The 13,862-nt window shown below is 40.7% G+C and overlaps 1 protein-coding gene across 1 annotated transcript in view; it reads right to left on the bottom strand.

Annotated features, from left to right (window-relative positions):
• Positions 1-13,862, bottom strand: part of VWA3B (von Willebrand factor A domain containing 3B) — a 493,423-nt gene that overhangs the window by 188,170 nt on the left and 291,391 nt on the right. Inside the window, exons 14-17 of the mRNA XM_006900716.1 lie at positions 9,455-9,585; positions 5,918-6,075; positions 3,088-3,207; positions 819-909 (exon numbers count right to left, since the gene is read on the bottom strand). Coding sequence (XP_006900778.1) covers positions 819-909; positions 3,088-3,207; positions 5,918-6,075; positions 9,455-9,585 — 500 coding nt within the window. The remainder of the gene's footprint in view (positions 1-818; positions 910-3,087; positions 3,208-5,917; positions 6,076-9,454; positions 9,586-13,862) is intronic.

The following is a 13,862-nucleotide window of genomic DNA, read 5'->3' as shown; positions in this document are numbered from 1 at the left end:
ATAAATGAAAAAAATTTTTTTAATTCATTTTAATGAACATTTACAGAGATTTTGGATTTCCACTCATTCATTGTTGCATTTTTCTCCCTGCCCCAACTCTCCCCTCCAGTTCGCCCTTCTCTTTAAAAAGTAAAAGAAAAATTCCTTCATTGATATACAATTGTCCCTACCCCCCACCCCGAGTATGCTCCACTACACACCTTCATTCTGGACCCTTGTCATAACGATAATACCCAGCCATATATCGCTATTAAACTGTTCTCTCCCTCATCTGTTTCAATGCAGTATACATAATTTTTCTCAGTCTCACCCCAAGCCTGATGTCAGTCCCATTCTACAACAGTGGCACTATGCAATATTTGTCTTTTTGTGACTGAGATATTTCACTCAGCATAATGTCCTCCAGGGTCGCCCATTTTTAATAATATTGCATGAGTTCCTTGTTTTTCAATGCTACATAGTATTCCACTGTGTGAATATACCAGAGTTTCTCTATCCATTTGTTTGTTGATGGGCACTTAGGTTGTTTCCAGCTTTTTGCTGTTGTGAGTAAAGCCACAATAAACAGGTGTGCAGATGCTTACTCTTAAAAACAAGAACTGAACTGAACTTTGAGGATCAACTTCCAGCCAAACCACAGGGATTGTAATCAACATTATGAAACAAAATGTGAATGAATTCTTGAACTTATTCTGTAAACTTATATCTACATTAAATCAAAAGGTGGGTTTTAAAAAAAACACCACCAAAACCAAATATTGTGATAAATAACACACAAAGATATGACAAAACTGTCCTAGTAAAACTGAAATACTTACTCTTGGTCATAAACTTGGCTCTCTTCTTGAGTTGTGACTTCTAACGATCTGTCATTTGAATGCTCATCTGTTAGCAGGCTGATGCTCATTTCTGTGGGAGAAGAAATGGCAGTCATGTGATCTCCTACTACATGGTATTATATCAAAATACAAAAGGACCTACCTCTGAGTTCTGCCATGATTGAGGGCTAATATATAGCCCTCAGTCAGTCAAGACTGAGAAAACTTGGTCTGTCAGACAGACATCTGTTGTAGTACATTGAGTCCAAACCAACTCATAGATGTTTCTTCAGAAGGTTTTATGAGACACCGAAGCACAGAAAATTAACCATCTTTCTCCCAAAGAGCAGCTGGTAGATTGAAACCACATGCCTTTGGGTTGGCATTGCAACTCCTTACCACTAAGCTCCCTGGCAAGGTCTAGGCAAGACTTAATTTGCAATTTATAGGGAGAATTGATATCTTTGAGCTGTGGTGCTGGAGAAGAGTATTGACTATACTATGGACTGCTAAGAGAATGAACAGGTTCGTCTGGAGAGGGTTAAACCAGGCTGCTCCTTAGAGGAAAGGATGCGAAAGCTTCATCTGACATACTTTGAACATGTTTCAAGGAGGGACCGGTCCTTGGAGATGGATGTCAACAGTGCAGGAGAAGAAGACCCTCGATGAGATGGATTGATTCAGTGACTGGGATAATGGGAGTAGATGTGTCAGAGACAGTGAGATTGGCACAGGACAGAGCAGGGTTTAGGGCTGTTGTACACAGGGTCACTGTGAGTCACAGGCAACTCGATGGCATATAACAATAACACAGGGAGTTAGTATTTGCCATTATTTTGCTTATCTATCTCACCCACATTTACTGATGTCTTTCTTCACAGAAGAATAAAATATACTAATTTTCCAGGAAATACATTTTAAAATTGTGAAATAAGGTAAGAATGTCACAAACCAAAGATTACTCAGTGTTGACATCATGGACTCATCCAAATTATAAACATTCTATTTTTTGACAATTTGTTTTGTGTTCTATTTATTTGTATGCTCAGACTTTATTTGCCTTTGAAACACATGTCCTTGTATATAGTTGGATTTATAAACGGGGGGGGGGAAATGATACCTAATTGAATTTGCAGCACCTAGAAGGAGAGGTGTGGGAGTAAGTCAGGCAAATGTCTAGAAAATCAGTCTGATCATTACAGGCAAGATCATTAAAGGTGGGCATGCATTGTACTTTGGAGACAGAAGGAGTCAAATGAAACGGGAGAAAACAGTTTCACAAGTCAGCACTGAAGAAAGCATGGCTTGATTAAGTTATGTCTCAGTAACCACACATTTAATTAGGTACCCAAGCCCTTCCTGATACTTAAGAGATTGTATGGATGTGTATTTTCTTTTCTTTTTTTTTGTTTTTGACATTTTATTGTGTTTTGCATAAAAGCTGACACAGCAGATTAGTGTCCATTCAACAATTTACACATCAATGATTCCATGACTTGACTGCTGTCCCTGCACTGCGTCAGCATGCAATCCATTTCTACTTTGCCTTCCCTCTCTCTTTCCACCCCTCCAGGTTCCCAGCCCTTCCTCCCTCTCATCTCTGCTTTTGGAAAAAGGCTGAACATTTGATCTCTTAAAAAAGAACACTCCTCCTCCTGGGTGTTGTTAATGTTATGAGCCAATATGTTGTTAGGTGACCTCTAGGAGTGTTTTAACTTGGATGTTTATTTTTAAATGAGATTTCTTTATCACCTTCTTTAAATACAGGGAAACTTCAACAGGAATTAAATTTTTAAAATTTATTGTTTTATGGATAGTAATTTTATCAATAACAAAAATTTATTTATATTCTATTTTCCTTACAGTTTGTTTGCAAAGGGCTGATAATTTGGATGAGAAATACTCATCAGATGCCAGCATTTGTGACTTGAAGGAAAGAAAGTTAACTAGGAAGTATTACAGGTCAAACTCCCACTCCAGAGAGCAGCAAGCACCACTATTAACTCCTTTAGTGTGTGAGCATGTACATGTGAAGCACTTAAACTGAATAGCTCCAAGTGCTCCCTTCTTGCCTTAAGAAAATCCCATTTTACTCACTCAGAAAGATCTGAATTACAAGGGATTCCTATGAAGAGAAGTCATCCCGGCAGATTTAAAATATTTTTCCCTATAATAGATCTATCAGAACAGTTCTTTCAGAATGAAAATACTAGGCAAAGAAAGATCTATCTGCCTGACTTCCCGAGACACACAGTCTCTTGTGGCTTGCCTTGGGCACTGGAAGCAACACTCCAGTTGCTGTAGTTGGAGAGGCCATCCTTTCTTTCACTAGAGGCTGAGCTCTTGAGGGAGGACATTTGGCTTCTGAGCAGGCTAGTTTTTGTGGGTGCTGTTGGTGTTAAAAGAAAAATAAAATAATTTGAAACAGAAGAGACACTTCGTTCAAGGCAGCTATTTCCTGGGAGCCTTGAGAGAGGAATGTAGGTTTTCTTCCCCACTCTTAGAGGATGGTTACGTCACAAATGGAATGTTGCTGGAATGGTTGTATCTCTTTATCTACATTCAAGTACTGAACCTCTTGGAGGTGAACACAGATATCTCAAAATGTGACATCAAAAACTCAAATTCACTGTCATCAAGTATATTCTGAGTCATTGGCCTTCCGCTGAGACTACATAAGAGACTGTTCCCATCAATAAGAAAAGCCTGCACACATACTTTCTTGTTATGTTGGGGTTTTGTTGTGTTTTTTGTTTGGGTTTTTTTTAAACAACAACAACAAACCCACCAAAATCCACTGTCACCAAGTTAGTTCCAATTCATAGCAACCTCCTCTGAGTGTCTGCAGTTGTAAGTCTTCAGGGGGAACATTGCCAACCCTTCTCCCACAGAAATGCTGGCAGTGTTCTCCTCTCTGACTTCAGCAGTGTCCTAATGCAAAAAGAACAGGTTGAACAAGTTAGTCCAAGCTCAAGCAAGCTTTATGAGTTCATTAAAACTGTCCAATGTACCAGCCTCATTAAATCACACACACAAAAAAGAAAATCTGAGGATGATCAATGGGAAACAGTTCTATGAGGCACACTTTCCTTTCTTCCCATCCTCTAGCTCTGCAGACAGGAGTGTGATCTACCTTGTCAGGTGGCATCCAAGGCACCTGCGACTGCATCAGCTAGTCCAAGGGACACCTGGGCTACAAGACACTCATGACGGCACTGGCCAGACCATGGGACACCCGTGACTACATCGGCCAGACCACGGTCAAGCCTCAAATTTATTTTACAATTTATATTTCTTTATTGATATTCTCCAGTTGATGGTACACTGTCATCATACCTTCTACTTCCCTTCTCCCCCGCAAAGGATTTCCTACCCTCCTCACCTTCATCTCTAACTCCCTTTTCCTCTTTGGACATATATACACATCTTACAAGTCACCCATTTATTTTTATAATAATTTACTTATGCAGTATTTGTCCTTATGAGACTGAGTTAGTTCATATAATGTAATACTACGCACCACTCAGGAGCAACGATTTTGAAAAATATTGCCTACCATGGGAAAGTAGAGAGTATTATGCCCAATTAATTCTGTGAAACTTTTTGACTACCTTTTACTTCCTGGTTCCATTTTGTATTACTGACTTTAGTTTAGGCAGAGCGGTCAGAGCTAACCTTGCCTCCTGACTAGAACCTTCCCAAGACTTTTCCTTGCTGCCTGGAAGGTCTCAATTTACAGAGACCTCAAGTATTGGAAAAAAACACCTGATGCTGATTTGTCTCATGACATTTGCAGAAAGGACATACAGAGATGCAGTCTGGCCAGCAAAAGTTCTCCACTTATTTCCATTCTTTGAATTTAAAGCTCCTGATGGGAGAAAAGACTCACCTAAAATACTTTCACTATTAAGACTACAAGAGGCACAGGTATCTAAACTCCCTCAAGACTATTGGTGAGTCACAAATATTCCAAATAAGGGGCAATTATGTTATGTTTCTCGATATTAGTTTTCTATTACCGTGATAACTTATACAAACTTAAGCCTCATGTCATTGTGACTGAGTTGGTACTGACTCATAGCTGCTCCTCTATTGAGTTTCAGGAACTGTAAAGAGCATTTTACCCATGTAAATCACTCAGTTATGTACTTCAGAAGTTTAGGGATTCTCTGAATTCCCTGCTATGGGTCTCACAAAATCAAATTCAGAGCATTGATCAGATTCAACTCTTACTGAGAAGTTTTAGGAAGAAGTGTGCTTCCAAGCCCATTTAATTCACTGGCAGATTCAGCTCCTTGCAGTGAGAGGATTAAAGTCTCTTATTTCTAAGCTGCCTCTCTTGGTTCCTTAAGGCCACTTGCATGCCTTCTGAAGGAGGCCTGAGGGTATTATGCATAAGACAGTGGGTTGTGAAACAAAAGGTTGGCAGTTCAAATCCACAAGGTGCTCCTTGGGAGAAAAACAGGCTATCTCCTCCTGTAAAGATGTACAGCCTTGGGAATCCAGCAGGAGGTCACAAAACCAACTTGTCAGCAGTGGGAAGTGGAGCATTCTTTCCTATCAGGTCAGTCTAGGACTTCCCAGGTGGCACAAGCAGTTAAGGATTTAATTACCAACTCACTGGCTGATGGTTTGAATCTACACAGAGGTGCCTTGGAGGAAAGCCCTGAGCCTGGAGAACACCATCAAGAAGTGCTGCGCTGCACACAGGGGTATCACCAACCAGAACCTATTGGACAGCGACTGGATTTCATCACTTCTTTCAATGTCAACAGAACATAATCATGGAAATGGTATATTATCACATTCAGAGGCTCCACTGACTAAAGTAGGACATCTCTGGTGTACTACTTTAGAAAATAATAATAATAATAATAATAATAATAATAATAATAATAATAATATTCTGATTTAACCAGAAAAGTAGCATCCATTTGTTATGCCCCTTTACTGTTCAATTAGATTAAGCTCATAACTATAGGTTGTACATAGGTCAGACACTCATGACCTAGGCTGCCTATTCTATGTGGGTTCCATTTTATTCTACTTTCTTGCATTTAAGGAAAACTGTTCAAACCACGGTGTTCACTGATGCCTACCTGCGTGGAGGACCTTCTTTTTTGGAATTACTTGGCTTGGAAGGCCCCATTGTACTTTTGACGCAGATGGGGACGTTATAGTTGTTTCAGCATAAGGTTGAGGTTTTGTATATTTTTCAGCAGTTGAGATCATAGAAAAGATTTCTTTTCGGTGCTTGCTTCAAATAAAATAAAAAAGAAAGAAATCAAAAGAACATTTTCATTAAAAAAATAGAGTTATATTAAAATAAACATGTAGAACACTGTAAACTAAAGGACTGCATCTTCCTCACTTTTGGTTAATACAAGCACAGTCATTTCTCATGGCCCAGCCCTAGGGTGAACCAAATGCAGCTTCACATCACATATTCCTTCTCTTCTAGTGATGTAACTTTGGAGAAGTCACTGAGTCCTCCTTGAACCTCTTCATTTTCCTCCCCTATAATAGACAGGGAGCTCTGTTGGGAAATGCTACCTATGCATATACCACATGGGATGAAGTGAGGTGCACCAGGAGAGCTTGTAGGAGAGGTTGTAAGCTGGAAAGCATTCTAGGTACTCATTTATCTAAGCAAATAATTGAAGAGAGAGCACTTTAAAAAGCTAGACAAGAGAAATGCCTGCTGCACTTCCTCCTTCTAGCACCTCACGGCAGCAAACTGTTCCAGCAAAGATATTCAGACTAGAACTACAAGCATTTTCTTAGACATTTCTTCTCTGAGGCTCTGAAATGAGCAGCTACAGAAGGAGAGTCTGCAGGGGAATTCTGTGTTGCTGTAACACCGGCAAAGCCTGATGCTGCAAGAGAGTGTGGAGAAAAGGCCTGTTTCTAGAAGGCAAGAGAAACAAGAGAGGAGCCATATACACAACAAAGCTGAAAGACGTTCAACCAGGTTACAGAAATCCTCTGTATTTCTTTTTTTATACCCACCCACATCTACTCTAGTCACTGCATCACCGCAACTCCCCAATACCAAAATCCCCCTGTGTCGGCACCCCCTGCCACACTACATCTTCCATGAGGGGAAGGACAGGCCTTACTCATCCCTACCCTCACCATAGCTCCTTTCATTTTTTATTTGTGCTTAATAAAAATGCTAAACAAGAAGAGGGAGGATTAGAGGTGTAAGTATTTATTCACTTGGTAGAAAACAAAGTTCTATGTCAACTACAGCTAAAAGAAATAAGCTGGCATAAACTCATTATCACACAGATTATAAAGAGGTATTATTAGCTGTCATGGAGTCGAACACCTGTGGTCAAAATGGTTGTCACTGGCTGATTTTCAGATGTAGTTCACCAGATGTGTCTTAGTCTGGAATGCCAATGAACCTGCTTTGTATCACAGCAATAACCTTCCATGGACAGGCGGTGGTGGTTGCATTTGCAACGCTTTGGTTGAGAAGTAAGCTGAAGTGTCTCACACAGAAGGTGAAATTTCTACTCTGAACCACCACTGCTCTCTACAAAAAAGTAGAGCAAGCAGCCTGGCAACTGGAGACCGAGCAGTGCCCTTTAACTTCTTTTGTACAATTCATACCTCTAATCCTGTGCCTTACAACAATCCTAAAACTATAGTGACTCCCATGTGCTTGATGAAAAACTGAAGGTTAAAGTGCAGGAAGCCTGAATAATAACATCTTTCTGCCTAACTCCAGAACCTGCCTTAAAAAAGACATAGAGGAAAGAAAAGAACATGTTCACTACTCACTCAAATAGCAGATGCAGACTTACTCGTCAAAGCAACTTCCAAGCCATGGTTAGGCACTTTGCCTTGAGATTTTTTCATTTGATTAACCAAAGGAAGATGGCAGTTAATGTAATGGCTGGGAATACAGAGAAGGTGATTTTACACAGTAGTGTGTAAAATCTATTTTACTCAATTCTTAGTTTACATGTTCAAATTTGAAATTCTTGAGTGGCACTAAAGGTTAACTCGCCCAGCTGCTAACCAAAAGGAAGGTAGTTCAAGTGCACCCAAAGGTGCCTCAGAATAAAGACTAGGCTGTCACCTTCTGCTGACTGCTCATGGTTAACTCCCCAGTTACAGGTCTCCTCTGACTCACAGGAGGTCACCACAGATCAGATTCAAGGCCATGCAGTTAATGTACTGGAATGCTCAAGTTCCATTCAAAAGCTGTGTCTGAGCATTGCCTACATATACTTAAGAAACAATGCTGTAGTTTATCATCTTCTGATGACTCCTAGGACCTCCTTTGTCTGTTTTCTGATTCCACACCCAAGCCCTCTCCCCAGCTCACATTAAAGCTTAATTTGCTAATCAAAATCAAATTCCCATCAACCCAATTTCAATTTGGGTTGCCCTCTGCTGGGTTTCTAAGATGGTAAATCTTAGCAGAGGACTGCTTCCTTCTTCTCTAAGAAGCATTAACAAATGCTAACAAGGTTTGAACTGCCCATCCTTTGGTTAGAAACCCAAGACTTAACCTCTTCTGCTACCACTGCTCCTTAATTTCTCAGTAAAGAGAGAATAAATTCTAATGAACAAGAAATCGGGTGAAGATTGTATTTTAAAATACTTTCCAATATTTTATCACTTTCATTTAAAAGACTACTTCCTAATAGGGTATTTGTATCTCAAGTCTTGATAGTTGAATGTTTAGTCATTTTAACAGATTTAATGTGGTTTTTCCAAGTAGTACCACAGTTAGAAATTTTAAATCTACGTATTATAAGTATATTAATGCAGAGACTGAGAAAAGGAGGCCCTAGGCAACACTAAGTGTTAAATGTGCAGCTGAAAGTTGGAAGGTCACATCTACCCATGATTCCTTGGAAAGCAATTTGTTTCCAAAATAATCACAGCCCTGAAAAATCCTATGGCGCAGCTCTGTTTGGCACACCCAGGGTCAGCAAGAATTAAAGTGTACTAGATGACAACAGCAGAGCAGGAAAAGGCCTTGGAAAGCACCCTGCCATCACACTCGGAGACCCACAGAAATGGAGAGGTTTATACACAGGCCATGGAATTCACCAAAGGCAAAGTGAGATGGACAGCCTACAGCTCCTGACATCTGAGCAACATGTGGCTTTCCCTGCCCAGCACTCCTGCTCCACCCTGCCGCTGTGTGGAGTACAACGCTTGCCTGTCTAGATGGAGAAAAACGTAAAAATTCTCCCATATCTGATCCAAGGACTTCAGAAATCACATAGAAAAGGCAATATGTAGCCTCTTGAGCCCATTATCAAAGTATGAATTCTCTACTTTAAAAATTTCTAATTGTATAATTTGATAGGGCGGGTGAGGAAAACTGGAAGTATCTGTTCTCGAAAACAATGTATTCAAATTTTGTAAATAAACTAGTATAAAAAAATAGTCAACTTGGGGAGGGGGAACGGAGGAAGGGGGGTAAAATGCACAATATAAATGAATGAAAAATCAAACTTTTCTGTAAACTTTTGTTAAAATCACAATTAAAATAAAAAATATTATTAAAAAAATTCTAAATTATATTATTCTTTCCACTCGAAGAAATCTAGGGAAGTGAGCAGGGCACCCCAGGGAGGAGGAGAACAGAGGCAGAAAGGGACACTCACTCATTGTTTCCTTCCTTCTCGCCATTGTACCACCAGTCCATGATTAAAGACTCAGAATAAAGGTCCTGCATTTTCTCCAGGTCCCGTCGCCCCTGCTCCATTTCTTTAAGCAAAAGAGTTAGATCTTCATCCTACCAAAATAAGAAAGGAACTAAATAATAATGACATTAAAAGAAATAGCCAAAGAATTCATGTGGTGGTGGTGGTGTTAAGTGCCATCGTGTATGACTCATAGAGACACTATGAACAAAAGATCTGAACCCTGTTCTATCCTGTTCCATCCTTACACTTCCTCACACACAAGAGGCCCTGGTGGCAGTCATCGTGTCAATCCACCTGCTTGAGAGTCTTCCTCTCCTTCGCTGACCTTTACCCTTCCCAGTATCATGTCCCCTCCTAGCAACATGACTAAAGTATGGAGGCAAAGGCTTATCATTCTTGTGTCCGAAAAGCACTCCAATTGCACCCTCTCCATGGCATATCTCTTTGTTCTCTTGGCCGTCCATGTATTCAGAGCTCCATTCCAACATTATAGCTCAAAGTTATCAATTCTTTTTCTGTCACCCTTACTCACTGTCCAGCTCTCAGATCCATAGCAAGTGATTGGGAAGACTGAATCAGATGCACCTTAGTCCTCAAACTGGCATCATTACTCCTCAATAATTTGAAGAGGTCCATAATTGCAGATTATCCCAGTGCATGTGTCTCCTTATTTCCTGATGGCTGGAACCAAGGGTATTAATGCAGATCCAAGCAAGATAAACACTGTTGACAGTTTCATACTCCTCTCTGTCCATCATTATGTTTCCCATAGTTCCAGTAGTAAGAATCTTTGTTTTCTTAACATTGAGATGCAATTCATACTGAAGGATGCATTCCTTGATCTTTGGCAGCAAGTGCTTTAAGTCCTCCTTGCTAAAAGCAAGCAAGGTGGTGTCATCTGCATAACACACGTTATTAATGAGCCTTCCTCCAATCCTGATGCTACACTCCTCTTCATTAATTTAAGCCTCGTTTCACAATATTGAAAGATGCTATGGGCAATATACTGAATGACTCAGAAAGCATCAAAAGATGGAGGGAATAAACAGAAAAATTGTACCAAAAAGAACTGATTGACAATGAAAAATTTCAGAAAGTACCATACGAACAGGAGCCAATGGTAATGAAGGAGGAAGTGGAAGCCACATTGAAGGCATTGGCAAAAAAATAAGGCCCCAGGAATCAACAGGATACCAATTGACTTGTTTCAATTAACAAATGGAGACTTGGATGCTCTTACTAGTCTATGACAGGAAATCTGGAAGACAGCTTTCTGGACAATAAATTAGGAGAGGTCCATATTTGTTCCCATTCCAAAAAAGGTGATCCAACTGAATGTGGAAATTATCAAACAATATCATTAATATTTGTAAGGAGGAGTGGCATCTACTTCCGTAAATAGCTTGCCTCCGGAAACCCTTTGAACCTGGAGAGAGGATGAGAGACACCCAGCCTTGAGGACTCTCCTTCACAGGGTTGCTATGAGTCGCCTGCGACTCGACGGCACTTAACAACAAACAACAATCATTAATATCACATGCAAGCAAAATACTGCTGATGATCATTCAAAAACAGCTAGAACAGTGCATAAATCGGGAATGGGATTTAGAAGAGGTTGTGGCACCAGAGATATTATTGCTGATGTCAGATGGATCCTGGCTGAAAGTAAGGAATATCGCAAGAATGTCTATTTGTGCTTTATTGACTATGAAAAGACATATGACTTTGTGGATCATAACAAGTTGTGGCTGACTTTGAGAAGAATGGGAGTCCCAGGGCAATGAATCGTGCTTATGTGGAACTTATATCAACCGAGCAGGGGGAGCACTGCATTGTTTAAAATTGAGAAAGGAGCACATCAGGGTTGTATTCTCTCTCGCTAAAGAACTTACATAGTCCTTACATTATTAAACTTGAAATGGACCTCTGCGAGAGAGAGCGCGCGAGAGGGAAACAAAGAGAGAATGAGAGAGAGAGAGAGATTGATTGATTGGTGGCACCAAGTCAACTTCAATTCTGAGCAGCCCAATACAGGACAGATCAAAACCTGAGATATAATCTGTTGTTGTTATGTGCCGTTGAGTCGCTTGTGACTCATAGTGACCCTATGTACAACAGCCCTAAACTCTGTTCTATCCTGTGCCAATCGCACTGCCTCCGATACACCAATCTTGATTACCCCAGTCACTGAATCAATCCACCTCATAGAGGGCCTTCCCCTCCTGCACCCTCCCTCCACCCTACCAAGCATGACGTCCCTCTCAAAGGACCGGCCCCTCCTTACAACATGTCCAAAGTATGCCAGAGGAAACCCCAGAATCCTTGCCTACAAGGAGCAGTCTGGTTTAACCCTTTCCAGGATGAATCTGTTTGTTTTCTTAGCAGTCTATAGTACACTCAATATTCTTCTCCAGCACCACAGCTCAAACGCATCAATTCTCCTTCTAGCCTCCTCAGTCATTGTCCAACTCTCTGATGCATAACAAGTGATAGCAAAGACCATGGCCTGTATCAGACGCACCTTAAGTCTCCAGAGAGACACCACTGCTCTTCAGTACTTTGGAGAGGTCCCTAACAGCAGACTTTCCCATGGCAATGCGCCTTTTAATTTCCTGGCTACTGGTGCCAAGAGTGTTGACTGTGGAGCCAAGTAAACTAAAGCTGTGAACAATCTCAATCTCTTCACCATCTATCCTGATGCTGCCAATTGGTCCAGTCGTGAGAATCTGTCTTCTTGATATTGAGCCGCAATCCATACCGAAGGCTGTAGTCCTTGACCCTCTGCAGCTAGCGTTTCAGGTCCTCCTCAGTTTCAACAAGCAGGGTTATGTCATCTGCATAATGCAGATTGTTGATAGATTTTCCGCCAATCCTGATGCCACACCTCTCCTCATAGAGCCCAGCCTCTCAGATAATCTGTTCTGCATACAGGTTGAAAAGGTATGGAGACAGGACACATCCCTGGCATACACCCTTTCCAATTTTGAACCATGCAGTGTTTCCCTGCTCTGTTCTGACGACTGCCTCTTGGTCCAAGTATAGGTTTCGCATTATCACGATCAAGTGTTCTGGGATTTCCATTCTTCTCAGTCAGCCATAGTTTGTTATGATCCACACAAACACCTTTGCATAATCAATGAAACACAGATATACATTCCTCTGGTATTCCCTGCTTTCAGCTAAGATCCATTTAACATTAGCTACAGTATCCCTAGTACCACGACCCCTTCTAAACCCAGCCTGGACTTCTGGCAGTTCTCTGCTGATTTGCTGTTCCAGTCGCTTTTGGATAATCTTCAGTAAAATCTTAATGATATTGTTCTACAGTTTCCACACTCAGTTGGGTCACCCTTCTTTGGAATTGGAACAAATATAGATCTCTTCCAGTCAATTGGCCAAGTGGTTGTTCTCCAGATTTCTTGGCACAACTTGGTGAGCATGTCCAGGGCAGCATCTGTTAGCTGAAATATGTCAATTGTTATACCATCTATTCCTGGGGCCTTATTTATTGCTATTCCCTTCAAAGCAGCTTGAACTTCTTCTCTCATCACTACAGGCTCTTGCTCATATGGTATTTCATTAAATTCTTCTGTGTCTGCCAGTTCCTTTCAATACAGTGGCTCAGTATATTCTTTCCCTCTTCATTTAATACTTCCTGGATCATTTAATATTCTGCCAAAAGCATCCTTGATTACAGCAACTCGAGGATTGAATTTGTTCTTCAGTTCCTTGAGCTTAAGAAATGCTGAACGACTTCAGCCCTTTTGATTTTCTGACTCCAGCTCCTTGCACATCACCATTGGTTTATGCCTACTTTACTCCATCTTTTCAGGTCCCCACTGGGATTCACTCATGTTTAAGGAGGATTCATAGTTGATTCCTTTTATTTTATTGTGGAGCTCCTGAGTTGTAGTCCATAAAGTGTTGTGCTGTTAACCAAAAGGCTTTTAATCCACCAGGTATTCCAAGGGGAAAAGATGACGCATCACATTCTGTTAAAACGTACAGCCTCATTGTAAACCCTATGGAGAGTCACTGTGGGTTGGAAACAACTCAGAGGTAGCCTGTGTAAGTTTTTAACGTTTTGTTGTTTGCTATTTATACACCAAAACCAAAGTCAATTCTGACTCAAGGCAAACTTCAATGGGGTTTCTAAGAAATGTGAACAAAAAAAAAAAAGAAATGTGAACAAAGAGGGAGGCTGGTGGACTTGAATGACTAACCTTTGAGTTAGCATACCAAAATGCTATGCACTAAACATCAGAGCTCCTTGTGCTCTATATACCAAAGCTGATGGACATTTAGGTAGTTGGCAAGTTTGTGTTGTTGTTGTTATGTGCCGTCGAGTCGTTTCCGACTCATAGCG

This window comes from Elephantulus edwardii, unplaced genomic scaffold (assembly GCF_000299155.1).
Source record: "Elephantulus edwardii isolate Elephantulus edwardi_28Jun2011 unplaced genomic scaffold, EleEdw1.0 scaffold00291, whole genome shotgun sequence".
Lineage (NCBI taxonomy): Eukaryota > Metazoa > Chordata > Mammalia > Macroscelidea > Macroscelididae > Elephantulus > Elephantulus edwardii.
This window is presented reverse-complemented; position numbering and strand designations above follow the sequence as displayed.